This window comes from Neomonachus schauinslandi, chromosome 10 (assembly GCF_002201575.2).
Source record: "Neomonachus schauinslandi chromosome 10, ASM220157v2, whole genome shotgun sequence".
Taxonomy (NCBI): Eukaryota; Metazoa; Chordata; class Mammalia; order Carnivora; family Phocidae; genus Neomonachus; species Neomonachus schauinslandi.
The window spans coordinates 112,829,598-112,852,985 of NC_058412.1; the positions used below are offsets into that span (position 1 = coordinate 112,829,598).

At 48.7% G+C, this 23,388-nt stretch overlaps 1 protein-coding gene across 1 annotated transcript; it reads right to left on the reverse strand.

Annotated features, from left to right (window-relative positions):
- Nucleotides 1–2,174: 2,174 nt before the first annotated feature.
- Nucleotides 2,175–23,368, reverse strand: FKBP1A (FKBP prolyl isomerase 1A; the record flags this gene model as incomplete). Its single annotated transcript, XM_021688921.1, has 4 exons — nucleotides 2,175–3,275; nucleotides 5,197–5,361; nucleotides 8,196–8,308; nucleotides 23,311–23,368. Coding segments are annotated over 3 exons (300 nt in total), but the record flags the coding sequence as incomplete, so codon positions are not given.
- Between the last annotated feature and the right edge of the window lie 20 nt (nucleotides 23,369–23,388).

Genomic DNA, 23,388 nt, shown 5'->3' on the forward strand with positions numbered 1-23,388 from the left:
GGGATCAAGCCCCGCATCAAGCCCCGCGCTCAGTGTGGAATCTGCTAGAGATTCTCTCTCCCTCTCCCGCTTGTGCTCTCTCTAGAATAAATAAATAAATCTTAAAACAAACAAACAAAAAACTGTTACACATTGAAACTAAGAGAGGAGCCACCTGGCTGGCTCAGTAGGTACAGCATGCAACTCTTGATCTCATGGTTGTGAGTTAGAGCCCCATGATGGATGTAAAGATTAACTAAAAATCTTTTTTAAGATTTTATTTATTTGAGTGACACAGAGAGAGCATGAGCGAGCGGGGGGAGGGGCAGGGGGAGAGGGAGAATCTTTTTTTTTTTTAAAGATTTTATTTATTTATTTGCGAGAGAGAGAATGAGAGACAGAGAGCATGAGAAGGAGGAGGGTCAGAAGGAGAAACAGACTCCCTGCCGAGCAGGGAGCCCGATGCGGGACTCGATCCCGGGACTCCAGGATCATGACCTGAGCCGAAGGCAGTCGCTTAACCAACTGAGCCACCCAGGCGCCCGAGGGAGAATCTGATACACGCTCCACGCTGAGCACAGAGCCCAATGCGGGGCTCAATCCCAGGACCCTAAGATCATGACCTGAGCTGAAATCAAGAGTCAGACGCTTAACCAACTGAGCCGCCCAGGTGCCCCTTAAAAATCTTTAAAAAAAAAAAAAAAGAGAGAGAAACAAAGGCTCCGTATTAGTTTCCCCTTGTTGCTGTAACAAATTACCACAAAGTTAGTGGCTTAAAAACGACACACATTTATCATCTTAGTTCTGGAGATTGATTAGAAGTCCAAAATGGGTCTCAGTGGGCCCCAGGGGAGAGAAGTTTCCTTGTGTTTTCCAGCTTTGAGAGGCCACCACAGTTCTTGGCTTCTAGTCTCTTCTTCCATCCTCAAAGCCAGCAAGCAAGGCATCTTCAGATGTTTTTCCTCGGACTCCTAAGGACTCTTGTGATTATACTGGACCCACCCACACAAACCATGATAATCTCCCCACCTTAGGGTTCAGAGCATAATCACATCTGCAAAGTCCCTTTCACCTTGTAACTAGTCACAGTCCTAACTTTAAGTTCAGTGCGAACTAACAGCATCCCTGTGTTTCTGAGTGAAGGTCTCATCACACTGAGTGCTGAATGCAAGAGCACCTAGTACAGGATCTCATTTAAATTTAATTCAGAAGTAACAGGCAATACTAGAGTAGGAAAATAAAACGGATGTTGCCTCTGGGGGTAGAGTGGGGACTGAGAAAGGGCATAAAGGAATTTTCTGAGATGGTGGTCATAGTCTGTATCTTGACAATGTTGTAGGGTACAAGAATATAAACAAATACGGAATTCTAATATGTATTTAGAGGGAATTGCAGTATGTCTGACATTCTGAAATGTGATATAAAAGGATGGATTCATAGAGGGATGGATAAATATGTGATAAATAGGTACAATAACATGTTTACGGTAGAATCTAGGTGGTGGGTGTACAAGTGTTCACTATAAAAATCTTTCAATCGTTGTTTGACAATTTTTATATGGGAGTTTTGCAAAAAAACAAGCCATGACCCTGAAATATGGCTCCAGTGACTTAAATAAAATTAATAAAGGGATGGACTGTGTTTCGACAGGTGCGGGAGTATTACTGATGGTCTCCATCACAAGGGAGGAGGGGAGTATTACTAGCACACACAGGGTGGGGGCCAGAGAAGCTACTGGAACCACCTAGCCTGCCCACACGACAAAGAACTTTTACACCAATGTCACCAAGGAACACTGATTTAAAACCCCAATCTTCCCTTCATAACCCTCCATCAATTTGCTGCAGCACCTCTCCAGCTGGGTGGTAGCTCATTTCCTGAGAGCTGCTTGCATCTCCCACTTCTTGGTAACTCCAGAGAACCCAGCAGAACGCTCTACCCAGAACACATATTTAAAAAAACATCTGATGATGGGGGAGCGGGGGGGCTCCTTGACAGTTCTTCCACCAGTGAAGATGCAAACCTATAACCCCACCCCACCCCCCAGAGGGGCCCACAGGGAAGGATGTTCCTGCTACAGTTCTTTCGCCAAGCCGCAATCTCCAACATGACATCCCCATCGGCAGGGCCCCTACCCCACCCCCCGTACCAAATGGCCCAGGAGGCACCTGAAAGTAATCACCATCACACGGAGCTGAGAAAAGCCAGCATAAAGCACTTTTATTGCAATAATAAAACTTGAAACTCATACGTAGTGCGGGGAGGTGGGGGTGGGGGGTAGGCAGCAAAAATCTCTCTCACCAAATCACTACACAGGACAGCAAAGGGGTGAGAGGGAGAGGAGGAAAAGCCAGGAAACTCCGATAAGAGCAGGGGGAGCCGAACATCAAAAACCAGGAGATGCTGAAGCTGTGATGACCAGCATCATTTTCTCAAGACAACACTCAAGGGTTTGTCATGATGGCTGGGCTTTCATCGGGTGTTAAGTGTCTACAAACAGCACCTTCAATTTAAACTTTCGATTAAAATTCTTAAAATTTGGGAAGTGGAGCTTGGATAGCTATGCGATTACAAAAAGTCCTGAATATCCGTTAGAAAAACCACAGGATGGAAAAAAACAAACCAAAACGCCAGGCCGCGAAGAAGGCTTCGGAGGCCCCTGCTGGCCTGGGGACAGGAACCTGTAGTGTCCTACATCGCAGTGAGAGCATCTGCTTTCGAAAGGCAGAGGCTTTAAGGGGAGGCTGAGGCGGGGCAGTGCAGGCAGAGGCTCTCCCCGCCCCGCTTCCGTTTTAGGCAGGGCTTTTAATTCAACCCAAGGACATCTCTCAGCTGGGAGAGTAATCCGGCCCCCGAGAGCACCTCAAACCTGCTATGGCTTTGCAGCGAAGCAGCGAGAATGTTTAATATATCATAGATACAAATTTCATCCAAAAAAATAAAATAAAATAAAGATTCTTGCATCCCACCCCCCCACACCAATTCCTATCCTAAAGTTAACCCATTACTTGTGCTGTTAATACTTGACTAATTCTTAAGTGGAAACCTAGATCCAAAAGAATGAAACCGAACCTTCACCCCAAAACAAAAACGAAATAAAATGAGTAACTTGAGGTTTATGGCATATAGTTTAGGTCAACACACATACGAGGAGAAAGGGAAAGAGCAAAGCCGGGTGACAGAACACATTCAGTCGGGGCCGATGTTTATACAAAGAGTGTAGTGGAACATCAGGAAAAGCTCCGTACGGATTCGCGCGTGCGCGTCTGGAGGCGCCACATCCCTCCACGGCACATCTGTGGGGAACAGAAAATCTGTCAGTCCCAGCAACACGATGCTCTGTGTGTGCGGTGGGGACAGACGCGGGCTGTCTGCCACATCAAGTCCCTTCCCCAGGAGCTGCAAGGTCTCACCTGGAACCAGCCACTTCTGCTCCAGCTAGGGAGAGCCTGCTGGGCTTGGACTGGCTTCCCAGGTGAGCAGTCTCCTTCCTGCCTAAATTGGTAGTGTTTTTTTAAACCTAAGGTGACACTACCTTGCTGAGGAGAGCCGGAACAGTTCCCCATTATCACTGGGTCTCCCAACTTGGCTGCACATAGGAATCACTTGGGGGCTTTAGAAACGTGTCATGCTTGGCTCCCACTCCCAGTAATTGTGGTTAACTGGTCCAAGGTGTGGCCCGGGCATCAGGAGAGTCTTCGAATAGGCTTCCTATGTGACTTTCGTGTGCGCAGCACTAAGTTGGTACATCCCTCAGGTTGAAGAGATTTAGGAAGTGTCTGTGGTCTTTATTCATTTACTCAAACCTACAACTTTCTAGGTGTGCTCTTGGGCTTTCCTTTAAGACCTGTGCAAGAGCTCTGAGATGTTCTTTGGTGGTGTGGGGGGAGGCTTAGGCCAGGGTGACTCGTAGCCCTCTCGCCCTTCATCCTACCAGATTTACAGAATGCCTGTACCCAAATCAGCGTAATTCCAAGGCTCCCTTCAAATACTTTTATGTACAGTACTATTTACAGTACAGTATTACAGTACAAAAAGGGTTCAGCTCTCAAAGAACAGGAAAAGAGGGTTTGGACTAAGTGTAGACCTTCAGGCAAACAGAGGCTCTGTAAAATGTTAAGAGTTCCCTCTAGGTGAGAATGACAAGTAGAGAAGCCAGGGTCGCCAAACCTGACCCAGGTATGTAGGGCTCAAACCACACAGAGAGAAAATAGCTAAGAATTTAAAAAGCCCTTGTACTTAAAGAAGTCCACGGCAGGACAAGGTTAGACCATAAGAGACAGGCTGGCAGCCACTTGTGACAGCTTTTGAACAAAAGCATTCTCACCTAGCTCCTGGCTGTGGTCCTCTGGTTCCAGGGCCAGGAGGGGGGCAAACCTAGAGCTCTGGGGCCAAGTGGAAAGAAGATGGCAGCATTCGTGTGTTTTATGATTCTGATACCCACATGAAAAGTTATGAGCCATTAAGACACTGAGTTTGGTTTCCTAGAGAGGAGGGTAAATGGAAGGAAAACAAGTCCAGGAAGGAGAAGCAGGAGAGGGGTTCCGGTCCTAGTCTGCCACTGCCTGGAAGTGACCCCGAGTAAGGTCTTTCTCTCTGGACCTAAGTTCCCTCACCTGTTACACAGGAAGGCTGATCAACTCTTCAGATCCCTTCTTAGGACTGAGAGCCCCGCTGTGCTTCACAAGCATCCCCCGGCCTCACCTTTCCAGCCACAGAAAGTAAGCGGGCCTGTGTGCTCCAGTATCCCGGGCTTGGCCCCGAGGCAGCCGGCCCAGGGGGACAGTGCCTCTCTCACACCCCCTCCCGGGCACTGGCCTCGCTCTACATGGCGAGGGGGCTGCACGCACTAGGACACGGTAAGCAGTCCTCAACAGTCTTCCTTCTAAAGAACTAAAATGCTGGCATTATAATTTGGCCACATTTCTGGTTCCCAACTCAGTTTTAGTTTCTAAGTTAAATATTAAAACATCCTTCATTTAAACAGCTACTATCAGCTGCCCCATCCCAGTGAGTTTGTTGGAGAGCATACGCCATCCCTTTCCACAGGGTGACAAACTTTTGCATTCAAGGTGTATACTAATAACTAAAACTGAAATGCTACCCAAGAGAGCAAGAATGTAGGGGGAAAAGAAAGCCGTGGCATTTTTGGTTCTGCTACCCACCAAGCACTGGGTGTAACATGGGCGGCACAAAGGTAGGAAAAGACTTCCTTACCCAAGAATGGGGAGCTCAGGGAGGACGCCATTCCTGTCATTCCAGTTTCAGAAGCTCCACGTCAAAGACGAGAGTGGCATTTGGCGGGATGATGCCTGGGTGCCCAGTAGCACCATAGGCGTAGTCTGGGGAGATGGTTAGTTTGGCTCTCTGACCCACACTCATCTGTGAAAAGAACAAAAAGACAGACTCAAGTGGATGCACTCCCAACTGTCTCTGTTAGCAGTAGGGCTGTTTATTGGGGTGTCCCTTAGCCAGCATCACGGGACTCGGACACACTAGGGACCGTGTGGGTGCCCGGGGTCCGGGCACCTCCTGGTGCAGAACCTGGAGGATGGCCATCAGGCTGCATGATCCCTGCATCTGGCTCTGAGGGGCCCAATACAGATGACATGCACCTTTCTGCGCAGGCCTTGCTGACCTGACTCTGGGCAGCCAGCACTGTGCCAGGGCTGCCACTTGGGCCTTCACGTGGTGAGTGGCATCTATGCTCTTAAAAAAGGAGTACTTTGACCAAAACTCTGCTTTAAAAGAAAACACGTACACAGAAAGTACTATTTGGGGTAGTCTGCTTCTCTGTACTTTCTATATTTTATACTTAAACTCATACAGAAAAACTTTAAAAAAGACATTTTATAAAGTAGCATGTATAGTAGGCAAAAGAGGGAAATATTTGTATATTTGTACCTTACCTCTATGAACAGAAAACATCTTTGGAAGGACACAAATAATACCAGCATTTTTCCATGGGGAGAACAGAGTACAGTGGCCAGGGTGGAGGGAAATTTTTCACTTTTTAAAAATACGTTTGTACTTTTTCATTTCCTAATCAAATATATAAATAAGTTTCAATATATATTTTCTGAACGGTGAGCAGGCTCTCCGCTGTATGTCCATCCTTTCAGTACTCTCTGCTCAGCCTCCCGACAGGGGCTCCTGGCTCTCTGACCCGGCCCCAGAGACAGAGACTAAGATGAAGCTGTCGGCTGCGCTCAGACTCGAATGTGACTCAGAACCCGTGCTCCTCACGTCTCCTTTGGGAAACCGGGACATGCTGGACCAGGGTGGTAAGGGCAGTTAAAAGCATATGGCTTAATCTAATGAAATTCAAAACAGTCATGTCCTTTTACCCAGCAATTCCACTTCCAGAATCTTCTGCTAACAACCCAAATGCCCATTTGAAGGGGGGCGGTTTCACAGACCCATCCGCACCAGGGGTCAGCCACTAGAAAGAACACAGTGGCCTTAAGAGCACGGAAAGATGGTGAAGACACAGAGGGGAAAAAAGCAAGCTGCCCAAACAGTACCTGTGGCAGGCCCGCGTACTTGTAAACACGTTAAGAGCAAAACAACAATATCAAAAGAAAGGGAAAAGGGGCATAAGACAACCCCCCCGCACCCTTCTTCCTGTGCTTTTAACTCAAAGAAATATCCTGTGGAGTTTCAAAGATGCTCTGTGCAGGTCTCAGACCACCCAGACTTCTCACAAGTGACAGGCCTGTGACTGACCCCCAAGCACAGTGGGTCCGGGAGGAGACTGGGCATCTCCCCAACACCCAGTCAGGCCTCGCCAAGCCTGGAATGTCAAACAGGCTGATAACGCTATCTCCGTGGCAGTCATGGCTCTTGGAACACAACACAGTTATTATTCCAGTGCCGGAAGAGCCACAGAAGATGGCTGTGGTGTGGACAATGGCTGGCACGGTCGTGGGGGATGGGCTACAGACCCAGAGCCAGCCAGACGCGGGCAGCAGGGACAGAGGTTTCCAAAGGGAAGTGAACCACAAAGATCCTCTCCTTCATTCTTGCACTGCGAATCCTGTACTCTGCAGGAACAGAAATCTAGACCCTTGGGAGCGGGATGGCTTAAAGTTTCTGCAAGTTGAGCAGTTCACTTGGAGATAACTCAGTGATGGTTTATAGAGGAAGTAGAGCGATGTGTATTCTGGAAAAGAGAAAGCCATCTTTCTCTCCACTTTGGTTACATCTCAATTCTCTTCCATGAGAGGGAAACAGACGAATTACCCATTACGCAGGGCTGACTCTAAAGCTCCCTGAGTCTCAGGACGCTGGAACCTGGTTAGTGCTGGGAAAAAACCTGCTGAGCTTGATGGAAGGCTAGCACCCAACTGAAATTTGGCACCCCTGAGTCCCCTGTTGTCCACTGGGAATTCTGTCGTGTCGGCAGAACAAAAGCTGTTTACACAAATGGGGAGGGAGGGCTGAGGAAACAGACTCAAGACAAACAAAATGACTCCATGAGTATGGCCTCTCAGAAGGGGTCTGACACAACATGGCCAATAATAAGACAAACGCAAATTAAAACCACACCAAGATAACGTTTCTCACTCATTGTACTGTCCTGAATCCAAAAGTTGAACGACACACTGCTGGCGGGGCTGGGAGGAGACAGGCACCCTCCCAGCCCACGGGTGGCGGCTCAGTGTCATCCCTACGGATGGCAACTTGGCACGAGGTCAAAATACAGTGCACACAGCCAGTGAACCACTCACCCCCCCTTCTGAGAATCTGCCTACGGCAACACTGACACAATGTAAAATTAAGTCCACACGAGATTAATCACTGCAGCATTGTTTATAATAGCACAATACTGGAAATGACCATCAACAGGGTACTGTACTGATCAAATAAATAAAATACACCCACCTAAAGTGGGAAGAGAGCTTCCTCCTCTTTTATGTCCGGATATATACAGTGTGAAAGATTAAATGAAAAAGCAAAGTGCAGAACACTGTGTGTGTCTACAGCAAAAAAAGAGAAAAAGTATGTTTTCGTACAATGCTTAAGGAAACTCTACCAAAAAAAATACCATGAGTTGCTGGGGGTGAGGGGACTGGCAAGATGGGGTGGGATGGAAGTGAAATAAATTTTCCACTCACACCTTTTTTTTTGATTTTTGAACCATATGAATGTCCTACCCTGAAGCATCGTTTAAAAGGTAGACACTAGGAAACAAAACAAAACAAACGAGAGCATACCTGGGCAACCCCTTCTTCCCAGCCTCGGATCACCTCCTGCTTGCCTAGCATAAACTTAAAGGGCTTGTTTCTGTCCCGGGAGGAATCAAATTTCTTTCCATCTTCAAGCATCCCTGTGAAAAAGGGCAGTGGTAACATGAGCAACAAGGAGTGATGACATGAGGCGAGTCAGAAACCGGCAGCAGAGTGCCCATCCCGGACGCCGGCGCTGAAGGGCCTGGCAGGGCTGCCGGGGGCCTGAGGAGGAAGTGCGGTGTCCAGGGAGGATTTCCTGCATCCTCAGTGGGCCTCTACGGAGTTGGGATAGTCCCCTCCCCAGGGGCTGTGAATGTTCTTCCCAACTCCAAGCAGTAAGCTGACCACCAGAGGCAGGCAGCTGTCTGCCCTGGCCTGCGAATGGGGAAGTGTCCACGCTCCCGACACGAATTTCCATCATACATGAACCTACTCAATCCTCCCCCAGCACTGCCCCCATTTCACAGAGGAAGGAAGTGAGGCAGAGGGAAGTGTTGTGAAGCAACCTGCCAAAGCAGTCAATCCCAAAGCCATGTTCATTCAACTACTCCAGTGTCCCAGAAGCCAGACAAACCACAGTGGAAGCCTCTACCAAAAGGGGGACTTCCAGAGACGGAGAGGCCACGAGAGGAACAGATACCTGCCACTCCTCGTTCAAAAAGGACCATCGCAGGGGTTTCTCTGGAAGCCAGAGTCAGCCAATGAGATAGCCGTCACTGAGGTCCTGAACTGTCAAACCACCATCCCAGACTGGAGGGGGTAAGCCAGCTATTGACCTACAACTAACGCAAGGCAGATTTCATTGGAGGCTGAGGGTGGGTGCCCATGATCGTTCTAAGTATCACTCAGAAGACCCAGCAAAACACAGAATTCTGTTGTGTTCGGATGTTTTCAGAGAAGGAGGGAAATCCTAACATAAACCCCAACGTAAAAAACAATGTCAACCCTTGTAAGTGGGATGGGGAAGCAGAGATCAATTGAGAGCTTTATCAGAGCCACCAGACTAGCTGAACTTTGACAAAATAGGAAATGGGCAATGGCGGGGACAGGAACTGCTGTCCTAACAGAGCAGGAAGGCAGATAGATGTCTTGAGCAGAGTGGGTGCTGCTGCCGCCTGAAGTCTGGAGCTGGGGGTTGAGGACTGAGAGGTAGACAGGAGGGTGGGGATCCACCCCTGCCAAGTCAGTGCAGGGCCAGGAACTGGGGCCCCAGAACTAGCAAGCTGGGGTGTCCACGGAGCCCATCTCTTCCCCAGAATACAATCATGGCTGATAGAAGAAATGACAAATGGCAGGACTTGAGTAGTTTCCTATAAATGAGCAGCTGGGAGAAAAATAGATGTCCGCCCTCCAAAACCCTCACGGTAGTCCGTCCCTTCTGAGCTCTACTGCACACACTGAACCCGTCCTACTCGAACCCTGCATTAAGGGTGAGAGTAGGCAACGAGCAGTCTGGAGTCTCAGAATCCTTTGACCAGGCAGAAAGCCCTTCCATCCACCCACCCGAGCCTGCTTAAAACAAAAATAAGGAAACCAACTCCAAGGCTTAGTTAACCTACCCATGGTCAGAGTCAGTGGGTAGTGGGGCCTGGCTCCAGAAAAGGCAAAAACAAAAAATAAAAAAGCACCAAATAAAACACAAACAAAACCCCCACATAAAAAGAGAGCGAGAGACAGAGAAGCAACACAGACAATAGCTAAAATGTGGTTTTTAAAACACGGGACACAGCAATAAAGGAGAGTAATCCCTGAAGGGAAACTAAAAAGGCAAACCCGTGGACTGCCCAGCTAATACCCTTGGGCGTTTCCAGGGAGAGGAACCTGGATGGAGCTCAAGGCAGCTCCGAGTCCAAAGGACACAAACCAGGAAGGAGAGAGGTGTAGAGTGAAATCCCTAGAGATTTGCAGAGGGTCCCTCTTGAGTTTTCAGCAGAATTCTAATCAGTGCGTGTGTTTGAGGAAATTACTTAAGGTCAGGAAAAGAACTACCCCAAATTGGAAAGAACAGTGCCCAGCGCTTACAGAGGTGGCATCAATGACTGCTCCCCGAGGCAGACTGGAGAAAATCCTGGTTTATGAGGCACTGGGTAGGATACCCAGAAGTCTCATCTCAGTAGTGGGGAATAATCAGCCCCAAACTGAACACTGCTCCAGACCCCCGTAACAAATCATTAAAGCAAGACACAAAAGGATCAAACTGTTTCCAAGTAACTTAAGTGTTTCCCAGTACAAAGCTCAAGAAGATTTATAGGAATAAAAATATCCAACACCCCAAAAAGGTAAAATTCACAACGTCAAGCATCCAAAATTACCAAGCATGCAAACAGGAGGGAAAACACGACCCACAATGAGGAGATTGATCAATCAACTGAAACCACCCGAAACTGACAGAGATGTAAGGACAGTAAGAGTCAAACCAAACTTCCAGACACGAAAACTACATTGGGCTGGACCTGGATACCCACAGGCAAAAAGAAAAACCTTGGACCTATACTTCACATCATAATGAAATATCAACCCAAAATGGATAATAGACCTAAGCGTAAACGTAAACCTATAAAACTTCTAGAAGAAAACACAGGGAAATAATCTCTGTGACTGTGGGTTAGGCAAAGATTTCTTAAGATATGAGGCCAAAAAGCACAATCCATAAAAGGATAAACTGAACTTCATCAAAACTAAAAACTTCTGCCCTTTTTTTTAAGAGAATGAAAACTCAAACCACAGACTAGGAGAAAATCTTTGCAAAGCACATGTCTGATAAAGAACTTTGTATCCAGAATATATAAAGAGCTCACAAAACTCAACGATAAGAAAACAAATAGCTCAATTAAAAAAGGGCGAAAGATTTGAACAGATACTTCACTGAAAAAAAAAAATACAAGTGGCAAGTAAGCACGTGAAAAGATGCTCAACATGATTAGTCATTATAAAAATGAATATTAAAACCACGAGGAGATAAAACTACTACTTATTAGAATGGCTACAACTAAAAAGACTGATCATATCATACACTGGGGTAAGGATGTGGAGGAACTGGAATTCTTACACACTGCTGAAGGGAATATAGAAAGGAATGGTCACTCTGGAAAACAGTTGGCCATCTAAGTTAAACATATACCTCCCATATGATCTGACCATTCCATTTATCCTGGATAAATACCCAGGAGAAACGACAGCCATACAAAAAGACATATAAAGATGTTCATAGCAGACTCACTTGGAATAGCCAAAAACTGAAACAACCCAAACATCTGCCAACTGGTGAATGGGTAAACAAGTACATCCATACAATAGATAACTATTCAGCAATAAAAAAGAATGAACTACTGATAACATGGAACAACATAATAATCTCAATTATGCTGAGCAAAAAAAGCCAGACACTGGTCTATACACTGTACAATTCCATATATATAAAATTTTAGAAAATGTAAACTCTGCTGACAGAAAAGCAGGCCAGGGGGTTGCTGGGGATAGAAAGAGGAGGTTTCAAAGCATAACAAAGAAACATATCAAAACTTATGAAATTGTACCCACTAAACATGAGCGGTCTACTGGATGTCAATTATGCCTCTACAAAACTGGGTTTTTTTTAAAGGGAAAAAAGTGAGATTCACTAAAATCTTACATGTGTTTCCCTCCTACAGCCAACTTGGCAGCCAGTGGTGAGGTACTTCCTCCATAAAGGGAGGGAGCAAGTAAAGCAGGCGGCCCATCAAGTCTCAGCCGCTGCTCCCATTTTAACTCTGGACATCTGTGTGCCGGGACCTGGAGCCCCTGAACAGCAAAACCACCTGCCAAGTTAGTGCCATAATTTCCTAGAATTTCCCAACAAAGCACGCTCTGATAAGAGAAGGCAACTGAGGTTACCGTTCAGACATGACAGCTGACACTCTTGAGCTTCAGAGGCCACTCTTAGCAAAACCCATCCCCGGCATGGCCCTCTATTTGCAGCACTGACGGATTTCATTTCTGGCTGCACACAAACCTATGCCTCACGCCCCATAGACTGCCTGGGACAGCTCCGTATTCTCCATTTCGAGAATGACTTTTTTGTCTCTCCTGACTGAACACAGCTTGGGATCACAAACGGGGCCTCAGAGTCCTACGTCCCTGCGAGGGTCAGCTCAGCCCCTGGCACCCGCCATGCTGGCAGCACTCGTGCCCACTTTAAGACTGGCTCTGCCTGCACAATTTTTAAGAACCAGCAGGACAAGCACAAGGCCTCCATATTTAGACCTCTTCCCTGTGTGGTAGGAAGAATCTGAGGGGTAATCCCAGAATGACAGTTTTTACTTTTAGCACCTTTAAATGACTAATCAGTGAGGAAAAAAAATGGCAAAACCTGGGGGTCTCCAGCTAAAAGCACAAGGACCATGAAAGGAGCAAAAGCTATGGTTGCATGAGGGACTGTGAAGCAGCCTCTGGCTGCAAGACCGTTGATGTCACCTTCATCTGAGCTGCCTCCCAAACGATTCAGCTGTTCTTATGGGAAAGAATCAGACTCCAATCCTTGGAGAGGGAGCAGGAGGGCTTAAAAAAAAAAAAGATGTGGAGAAGAATCTCAAGTGCACCTCCCCCAGAGCAGCCTGCTGGTTCCTGCTGCTCACCTGTTTCAGGGTGTGCTCGCTCAGAAGGAACCAGCAAAGGCTGACCTGGCCAGCAGCTGCTGAGCAAAGTGCCCTTGGACTATGCTCCTGGTACTTGGCCCAAGTCACAGAAGCAGTGGTGAAGACCCAGGGCCAGGATCTGGAGAGTCAAGAGGACCACGGGGTTATTATTTCACTAATAACGCAACAGCGCGTCACGGAAGGCAGAGCCCCCTGGACCCTCGCGAGGGTGGGGAGGGGAACCATCGAAGGACCTGAAGGGAGGGCTTCACACCCGCGGCACTTAAGGCTCATGGCTCACCATGTGGTTCTCAGCTGCTGCTGGCCTCTTTGCAGGGGGTTTCATAGGCAGCATTTCACAGGGTTCAAACTAGAGAGTCTTAAAATTAAAGACGAAAAGCCCAAACCTAAATCCAACAATGACAACAACAAAACAGAACATCCCACACTCCAAACTTGCCAAACAAAATAAAGCTCTTGCCATTTACAGATGGAAGAGGGAGAAAGGACTTCTGCTTTCAACTCAACAGGTATTTTTTTTTTTTTTTTATTCATGAGAGACAGAGAGAGAGAGAGGCAGAGGGAGAAGCAGGCTCCCCAAAGTGCAGGAAGCCTGATTCAGGACTTGATTCCAAGACCCTGCGATCATGACCTGAGTCAAAGGCCATCGCTTAACCATCTGAGCCACCCAGGCGCCCTCAACAGATATTTTCTTAAGTACAAAAGTACAGTGGTTGAATGGAGGAGGGGAAACCAAAGTGAAAGTCACCAATTTTTCTGCAGATATGCATTTGAAGCCCCTTGGAACATTCCCAAATGGATGTACTGACCCAGGTGCAGACGGGCATACTGACCCAGGCTGGGCTGTTTCCCTTCCTCCTCATTATATACAGAAGCTCCCTCAACCACCTTTCACCTAACTGCCTCGCCAAAGACTCCTACAAACCACAGCTTGCACAGCCTGAGCACAGCCAAGGAGCCTTCAGCCACCAGTATCTAGTCACCCCTCATTCTTCTTCCCCACGTGTGTTTTATGCTTATTACCAATGGCCAGTCAGCTATGTTTACTCTCAGGCTCATTTATGTCAGTTACACTTACTGAGTATAGAAAACAAACAGTATGCAAAGAAAAAAGAGTGGTCCTAGTTGACCCTTTGGAAAGACTCAACAAAGGCAACTCACAAAAAATACTGCTAGTGAATAACTAAGTGTGAATGAGACTAATGTATGATTGAAGAAAGAAATCTTAAAAACCTAGAAAGCTTTTTGGGGCGCCTGGGTGGCTGTCGGTTGAGCGTCTGACTTGATTTCGGCTCTTAGGAGTCCTGGGATTGAGCCCCACGTCAGGCTCTGTGCTCAGCAGGGAGTCTACTTGAGGATTTTCTCTCCCTCTCCCTCTTCCTCCGATCTCGCTCTAAAGTAAATAAATAAATCTTAAAAAAAAAAATCTAGAAAGGTTTGGCACTGATATGACCTCGTCCTTACTGTTTTGACTTTAAAAGAATCCAAAATTCAGATTTTTGTAAGAACTCTGATGGGAAACTCTACCAGAAGAGCCATCCTAAAAGAAAGATGTGGACCTTTAGCAAATGATTTATGTCTGGATTTGAAATAAAATGAAATAAAATGTTTAGAGAAGCCATGTCACTTTAATGATCAGCTATCCACTTGTCCCTGTCATGATGAGTGAAAAGAGATTCTCCACCCTGCGGTAGCTAAGAGGTATGAATCCAAAGCTTATGTCTTTGCTCCATTTCCAGGCCTCTGTGGTTGCATTCCTTGGGCAACCTTCCCGAATTGGGAGTTCTGAGAACTCCATGCACATGATATGATCAAAGGTCAAGTGCCTACCCAAAGAGGGAGCCAGCTTCTTCCTCCCCATCACACAAACCCAGTGCAAGAACGTACCCCACCTCTTATCTGGAAATGCTCCTAACCTTTTGCTAAATCTTTTTCGATTCTATGACCAAAAGTGTATTTTCAAAGGAGGTCCCATGATGGAAAGAACACATAGGATCTCAGAACACGAACCAGAATGCATGACCTTGTGGGCATGCCTTTCCATTGCCCACTTTATCACAATACAAATAAAAGGACTGCCACATTATATGTCATGGGGCTGGGGCGGGACAGCCGGGAGACGCACAGAAGGAAAACAATACTTAACAGTGGCTATTTGGTAATGGTAGAAGTATGTGTGATCTTTAGCTTTTCTTTTTTTCTGTTTTCCAGAAAACACAGAGGCGGCAAGCCGTAGGGTATAATGGGCAAAGGCATGAGTTCTGGGGCTTGGCTCCAGATGATTATAGTAATCCCCTCCCCGGTGTCCCTGCTTCTGCCTCTTTCTCCTACAGTTTAAACTTGGCACAGCAGCTAGAAGGACATTCTCCTAAAATACAAGTCAGACCCTATTACTCCTCGGCTCCAGACCCTTGCATGGCTCCACATCTTACTCAGAATAGAATCCAAAGTCCTAAAAATGGCCTAGAAGCCCTGCAAGGGCTGCCACCCCATGCTGGCATCCCGCTGACTTCATCTCTGATGACTCTCATGCTTTTCCACTCCAAGCACACAGGTTCCTTCTGTTCTCTCTAGACACCAGGGATACTCCCACCCCAGGGCCTTTGTCCCTGTTGCTCCCTCTGCCTAAAATGCTCTTACCGGACAGTCACATGGATTATTCCCTTACCTCCTTCAGGTCTTGTCTCAAATGTTACTTTCTCATCGAAGTCTTCCCAGGTCTAGCTAAAATCTCAACCTTCTCCTGTCCCCTCCTTTGTGCTTACTGGCTAATGTACAATATATTTTTGCTTATTAATCATATTTGTTATCTGTCTTTCCTACTACAGCGTAAGACCTATGAGGACAGGGACTGTGTTATGTCTTCTTCATTTCTGTATTCTTGGTGCTTAGAACAGTGCCTTGCACAAAACATCTGTTTTGTCAGTAAGTACTTGTAGAACAGTACTTTCCCCTTCCAGGCCTTTGCACTCACTTGGCCAGCTCTTTTCTCCTACCAGCCTGAGCCATACACGTCCAAGACCAGGGGCACTTCTACCCCAGGTGTGGGCTGCTAAGTCATCTCTCTTGTAAAAGTAGGCACAGGGGAAGGCACTCCCTCAAGATAAGCACCTCAAGGGCAAGGCCGAGGCTTTCCCCAGCTCCTAACACATTTGATGAATGACTGAGGGAAGGGCTTGGTGTGCTGACCTGTGTGTAGCAGGTGTGAGAGGAAGTAGTCACAATTTTATTAATCCACAGGAATGGGGCAAATCCAAAACATAATTTTCTCACTCTTATTCTAACTTAAAGGAAACAGAAATATTATACCAAACATAACAGGAATGTGGGCTTTGTTCACCTCTGCTAGAGTCCTAAATGACCGGAGTGACTCCATGCCAGGCACTGATGGGGAGAGACCCTGGAGACCACCACCAGTGTGGGTCTGGTCTCCTGAGGCCTGCAGTCCACTGGGGAAAGAGGGGAGGCAACTATACACAGCCTGACGGTGAGCAAGGCCATGAAGGAGATGGACGGGCACTTTGCTGGAGAATCAGAGGCGCATGCTGTATTCATGTGTGAAGAACCACTTTGGCCAAGGGTCAGTCAGGGGAGACTCAATGAGGGGTGCCCTGTAAGCTGTGATTGATAAGAGCCTGCCTGTGGGGGGGAGTGGTGGCAGTGTGGTGGCACCTAAGTGCAGGGCTAGGGAGCTCCCTGGGCGGGACAGGTTTGGTGGGTCAGGAAGTGAAGGCAGGCCAGGGTTGTCTGAGCTCCTGGGAGGGGAGGAGTAAAGGCAGGGAGAGCAGAGAGGGCAGCACCCAGGAGCGGATTATTTGTCCCTACACCCCACTCCCTTTCCTCCTCCTCCTCCCCCTCCTCCTCAGTGTCTTTGCACTGCTAGAATTTATCCGGCTGAAGTTAGAGGGAGCTGGGGGAAGGAAGGAATACAAAGACTCAGCTGAGTTCTTCAGCAGGTAGAAGAACAGGAGAAGAAAAAGAGAAAAATGAACATCACCATGAGCACCAAAGGGAGAACTGCATAGTACACGCCTAAGTTATCCAAAATACCCCTGGCCTTTTCCATGAGAAAGAGCAGGTGACAAGACTATTTTTAGAGAAAATCCCAAGGCAGACAAGTGATCCCTAGTTTACAGATACAATACCCATCAGCACTTCATAAAATCAGTTTAAGTAGGCTCCACACCCAACATGGGACTTGAACTCACGACCCCAAGATCAAGTCACATGCTCTACTGCCACAAAATCAGTTTTTAACCACCAAAAATGTTCAAGTTAAAAAGCCTATGGATGAATGGATAAGTTTCATGGTACATAAATTATACCCAATAGAGCTGTTAATGAAAAAAAAAAAAGTCTATGAGACCCACTGAAAGGAACCAGAGCTCTCTGGAGAGATGACTGAGGCCAGGACCAGAGAAGGGGAACCAAGGAAGTGATTAAGGCATAAGCGGAGCATATCAAAAAGGTACCGGAGGCAGCCCAAGGGGCTCCGACTGGCCAAATCTGGGACAATGTGAGTATCAAAAAGAATACTGAATATCAATGATCTTAAGCCCTGAGGAAATTTATGAGTCCACAGTATACTGACAACAAAAAAACAAGTCAATGGGGGTGGGGGGGAGTCATTTGTCACCACTGGGGAAGATGACAAAACAAATGCCTCACTTTAAAATTTGGTAATTAAAGGAGAAGAATTAAGCTTTACCCTATTTTATGGAACGGCAGCTGATAAACGTAGAAGGTATAAAGGAATTTTAAAACTGCCACTCCATAAATGCCAATGAAATGCTGTCTTCCAGCAGGAATGATCAGTGGTACAATAACAGAGGCAGAAGGTGGATGAGGACCAGGCACAGGCAAGCTGCCCAAGAACCCCAGAGACTGTCTGCCTACTGCAAAGGGGAAAATGTACCTTTACAGAAGAGATCAAATTTGGCAGCACAAGCAGGGGGGTGCCCCACGGTGTGCGGAGCATGGAGTACAGGGTGTCACGTGTGAAGTGATGGAAGACGCCCCAGGCGGGGGCGGGAGTCGGACAACACCGGAGCAAACCGGGAACCGGCGCAGGGCATTCAGAAGGTAATAAGCCTGCTCTCTCTGACTGAGCCACCCAGGCGCCCCCAAGCCTGCTCTCTCTGAAAACCCAGGGTCATTAGGAAAAAAACCAGTGTGAGGACTCATCTAGGTTGAGACTAGACACAATATCCAACTGCAGTGAGTAAACCTTCAAAGAATTCTGGTTTCAAAAAACTAACACTTTAATGACATCTGGGGTGGTTTCAAGATGAATTTGGCTTTAGGTACATTTAAATCATTTTAAGTTTTCTTAGATATGACCGGTAGGAGGATAAGGAAAATATTCTCATTCTTAGCGCACTCTCGAGTATTCAGAGGTGAAGTGCCGTGCTGTGTGCAGCTCAAGTGACTATGAACAACCCCATAGATTACACATACATGTGTGTCTATTCTCTAAGGAGACAGAAAACGGCAAACATGACGAAATGTCAACCATCATAGAATCTAGGTCGTGGGCACAGCGGTATTTATTTTGATTTTTCTCTATGTCTGAAAACTTCACAAATAAGAGTTACACATACACACAAGTATGCTACAGGGCCTTCAGTTCACTTAAGACAAGCGAGCCTTCTGCTCTTACCTGTGCAAGGAGAGAACAGGACACCTGCGTGACTGTGTATGTTGGTAATCACAATCCCAGAGGAAAGAAAATAATGCTTCCAGAGCAAGGTCTATTTCCAAAATGTTAAAACCCCATTACGTTCAGGAAATGTGAGGAGAAAACGAACGGACGCCCTCGGACGGCAGATATGCCGGTGGAGGGCACAGCGTAATGCACAGACTTGTTGGACCGCTGGGTTGTACACCCGAAACCAACGAAATGTTGTGTATCAGGCTGGTATAGCCCAACCCTGCCTCTCTTGTGTCCACCAAGAAACAAGGAAAGGGAAACAGAAGCTAACAACCTCCCTCGGTACGTACAATTAGCAGATCGGCTGCACCTTTCTTAGCCAGTATGTTCTATTCGGTAGGTAACGTGTAGGCCTGTTTGAACATGAACCCTCACTCAGACCTGTCTCTCTGATCAGTGCCTACTTCCCTATGTGTAAAGGAATGGAGGCCGGGGTCTGGGCCACTCCAGGAGCTGAGCGCTGACAGCTCTCTCTCACTCTAGGCATGCCAGGTGGTGCTGGCTGGCTGAAGGAGCGGCGGGGCTACATCACCCAGTGCCTGGGACACAGGCAGTCCCGTGAACGTACTCGCCCCCAGCAGGCTATTACTCCCATTTACAGAGGGCACACGGAAGCTGACACAAGTGGGACAATTTGCCCACGCGCTCGTAATATGTTACATGGCAGAGGCAAGGTCCGAAACCCAGTAAAGGACCTCACATCCCCTTTGGGGCTCACCGTCCACCTGGCACCACCTCTTCCCTCCTGCTCAGGCTGGCACACGGCGCTCAGAATATAACCAGAACCCTGTTTCTGACCCTGCCCTCAAGAGTTCAATGCTCACACAGTAGCCAGAAGGGAGGGGGCCTGTTAAAATCCAAGTCAGCTCATGACCCTCTGAGGGCAGCCACCTCACTCAGAGAGAAAGCCAACAAGGCCCCACCATCACCTCGTCCTCCCACCACCCAGTCCAGCCACACTGGTCTCCCTGCTGTTCCCCCAAAACAGCAAGCATGCCCCAGCCTCAGGCCCTCTGCCTGGAAGACTCTAGCCCTGGGCAGCACTCTGCCAGCTCCCCAACCTCCTTTGGGTAAATACTAAAATGTCATTTTGTCCGAGGCCTTTGCCAACCACCCTCACCAAAAGCAGCACCCCCTCCCCAAGCCCGCACGCGGCCTTCATCTCTCCACAGTGCTTCTCGCCACCTGACATTCACACCGGCCTTGTCACTCCAGGGAAGGCCCACCAGATCAAGTCTTTGCCTATGTAGCTCACTGGCCATGTCCCCAGTGCCTGGCTTGCTGCCGCTGCTCGATAAGCACCAGGTGCAGGAAGGAAAAGGGTCCTGTCGCAGCCCCCCTGAACAGTACAGCCCACCTGACTGAAGACACCATGCGGTGGGGGTGGTACCAGACCCGCGTGCGGAGCCTCTGGGGATGAGCTTTCCTCCCAACATCAGAGCAGCCAAGAAACACCAGCAGGTGGGTGGGTGGACGAAAGCAGAGAGAAGGGGGGAGGCAGAGGTGAAAGAAAAGCAACGGGCTGGAGACAGGGCTGCAGGAGAGTGGCCACCTCAGCTGCCCTCCAAGTGGACCTTCTGAGGAGGTGGGGCCGAGGGACCCCTGGTTCTTCTCATTTAGAAAGCCAGGTTACTGACAACTTAAACCCAATCCCAAGGGTGAGATGTCAACTAGTTTTTAAGAGGATAAAAAAAGAATTCCTTCAATCCACTTGAGGTTGCTCTGACCATGGCAGGCATGTGGCCCGCTGATATGAGCAAAAGGGACATAAGCCTAGCTGTGTATCAGGACAAGCTCAACAATAAAGATGACGAAGCTATCGGAGGCAAGGAGGGCGCTGTGAGAACCCACTTGATCCTCAAGGCACATACTTGGCAGGTTATCCTTCCACCTCCTTCCTCCCACCTCAATGCCTGTCATACCACTAGGAGGTGCTTGGCTGGTGACAGCAGAGTTTTCATTTTCCCTTCTGGCACTACAAAGAGGTGACGCAGGCTTTTCTTTGAAGCCATGTGCGTGCTGTGCTCTGCTAGAGGCCACAGAAGGCACCAGAGGGAGCCTTGAGAATGGCCTCAAGGCTAGGACTGGCAGCCACCAGCAGCACTTAGAATGTCCATGTGGTGAAAGTCAGTCTGTGCTCTGCCTATCTCCGGCGGCCGAGAGGGGACTCTGGCCACCTTCCTTCCACTGCTGTTTCTCTGGACCTGCCCCCAGAATCAGCAGCAGCGGACAGCACGCCAGAGCAGGCTGGATCAAGTGTTTGCCTGACCCGAACCTGGGTCAGAGTCTCCCTCCTAGGAACTGTAATCACTGGAGTCACACAGCCAAGCAATGTGAGAAACTGGGCACGGGGGTGGAAGGGCACGCAGGGGACTTCCAGCATCCCCCACTTGGGAAAGGCGGAGAAAAAGAAATCTGACAAGGGAATACTGACGCAGCCAGGCAGAGAAAAACAGGGATGGGAACTAGGAGTATTATGCAAATTTCTTCTCCCTTCTTGAGGCCCAGCGGGCTTCCTGCCTTTGAAGACCCTCAAGTCCTTATGGTACTCCCCCACTCCCATCATGTTCCCTCAAGATGAATTCTGTTCCCACAGGCTTGAAAGCCTTTGCTGCTACAGATGAAATCTCAAAGCGCCTACCCATTCCTCTCACGCCCCCACAGGTCTCAAACAGGTTCTTCCTGGGAAGCTGGTGGCAAAGACCCGCAGGAACAAAGCTGCCTGCCCAAGAGCAGCCTATTCTGTGAGCAAGAGGCAGAGCTGGCTTCCCACTAAGGCGCCTTTGTAGAGCTTATCAAAAATGAAATGAAAAAGAAAGCTTTTGTCCCAATGCATGCCAGGGCCCTGCTGCTGTGCTGGGAGCGTGTGGGTGGGTGCCACCCTCAAGGAAAACACAGACTTGGAGAAGAGGCACTGGGAGCCCTGATGGTGTTCTGGGTCCCACGACCATCTGTTCTCTTAGGAAAGGCTCCAGACATGCTGTGTAGGGACGTTTCACCAAAAGGCACAGTGAAACATGGTTCTGCCTACATGCTGTAGATCCAATCCTGCCATTAGCACCATAAGATGGGTAAGCCAGGGCTGAGGGGCAGAGACTTGGGAGTGAGACAGATATAGCCAATCATCCTAATGTGGCTACTTATCAAATGGGGGTGGGAGAAGTCACTTCATCACCTGAGTCCCAGTGTCTGCCCCAGTTGGCTGTGGGAACCGAATGAACTGCCCACTCACCCCAGCACTGTAAAAGGCAATGCTTACTCTTTACATCCCACGGATCAAAAGCAACCAAACTGACAAGCTTTCCTCCATTAGAGCTCCTAGGCTCAGGTGCTGACCATGGCCTACAAAGACAGCCATTTAAAATGTCAAAAGCACTTTCCAGTTCCATTTCACAGGCATGAGAAAGTTCCCTATGAAGATGGGTTTCAATACTTCCTCCTTGGGTAGCCTTTTAAAAGGTTCTAGTTCTTAACTCCCTCCACCCCCTGCCCCCATTTCTGCCCCTGGAGAAGGGCCAGAGAAACAAAACAGCCAAGTAAGTAAAAGGGCATGGGAAGGGAGATGTTAGGTGCCTTTCTCTTCCTTCCCTATAGAAAGTCATTTCCCTTAACAGAGGGCTCCCCCCATAATCTGGGAGAGAAGGGTAGAGCTGATCCCTGAGCAGCTTAGTCCTAACCGCCTACAGCCTACTACCCAGGAGGAGGAGGAGAAAGAGGAAAAGGGAGGGAAGGAGAAGAAACAGAGGAAGGGGGAGGAGAAACAGAGGAAAGGGTGGGAAGGGGGAGAAAGGGGAAGGAGGAGGGGGAGGGAAGGTTATTCATATCAACAACTGTGGCTACACCAATCACCTCCCCCCCCCACTCCAGCCCACAGCCATGGAGTCTCCGCCTGCTCAGCCTCCACCCCCCTCCCCAATACAACCCAGGAGGACCTTGTAAGGGCATGGAGTAAAAGATGGTCTCAAGGCATCCACTCTGAAGTCTGAATTCTGGCAGAGTCTAATTCTGGCTGAAGGTCTACAATCTCCGTTGGCTTACATTACTGTTTGTTACTCTAACTGGGCCTCAGTTTCCTTCTCTTTAAAATGGGGGGGAGAGAGTTTCTGCTCCTAGGAGGGTTGGGAGTGGGGGGCTAAATTACACGCTCAGTCAGCCTGGGCCGTCGCTGCCACTGAGGCTTGGATTTCTAAGTGGCTCAAAAGTAAAAAGAGGAAAAGGACTGTGCGGATTAAGCTCCTCCAAGGCCAGGCTGAACCAAAGCAGCGCCTTAGGAACCCGGGCGCTTCTCCAGCCGTGGCGGAGGGATGAATCCCGACTTCGGAAGAGGCAGCTCCGAAGACTGGAAATTACCTCGCCCTTATCTCCATCCAAAGAAGGGCCGGAAGGGGAGGCAGGGTGTCACCCGGGACACAGATATGGTACAAATCCTTTCTGATGGTCCCTGGCCAGGGCGCTGCCCGTTCTGGAGCATATGACCTTGCGCCAGCAACTTCATCTCCCTCCCCAAGCCTCAGTTTCCCCCTCCGTGCAGTGGGCACAGAATTGCTCTGGAAGCGCGAAAGCGCCAGCCCAGACCGTCCCGGGTTCGGCAGGCCAGAGGTCGCCCCCTCGGGGGCGCTGCCACCGCCTAGGCCTCCGCCTTGGGCCACGCGGGCCCCGCGGCCACCACGCCCCGGGCCTTTGCCCCCAAGCCGCCTTGGCCAGCCGCCCGGAGCCGAGACCCCCACCCCCCCACCCCGCGAGCCCGCCAACTCACCCGTGTAGTGCACCACGCAGGTCTGGCCGCGCTTCGGGAAGGTGCGCCCTGAGGAGGGAGACAGACAGACAGACAGAC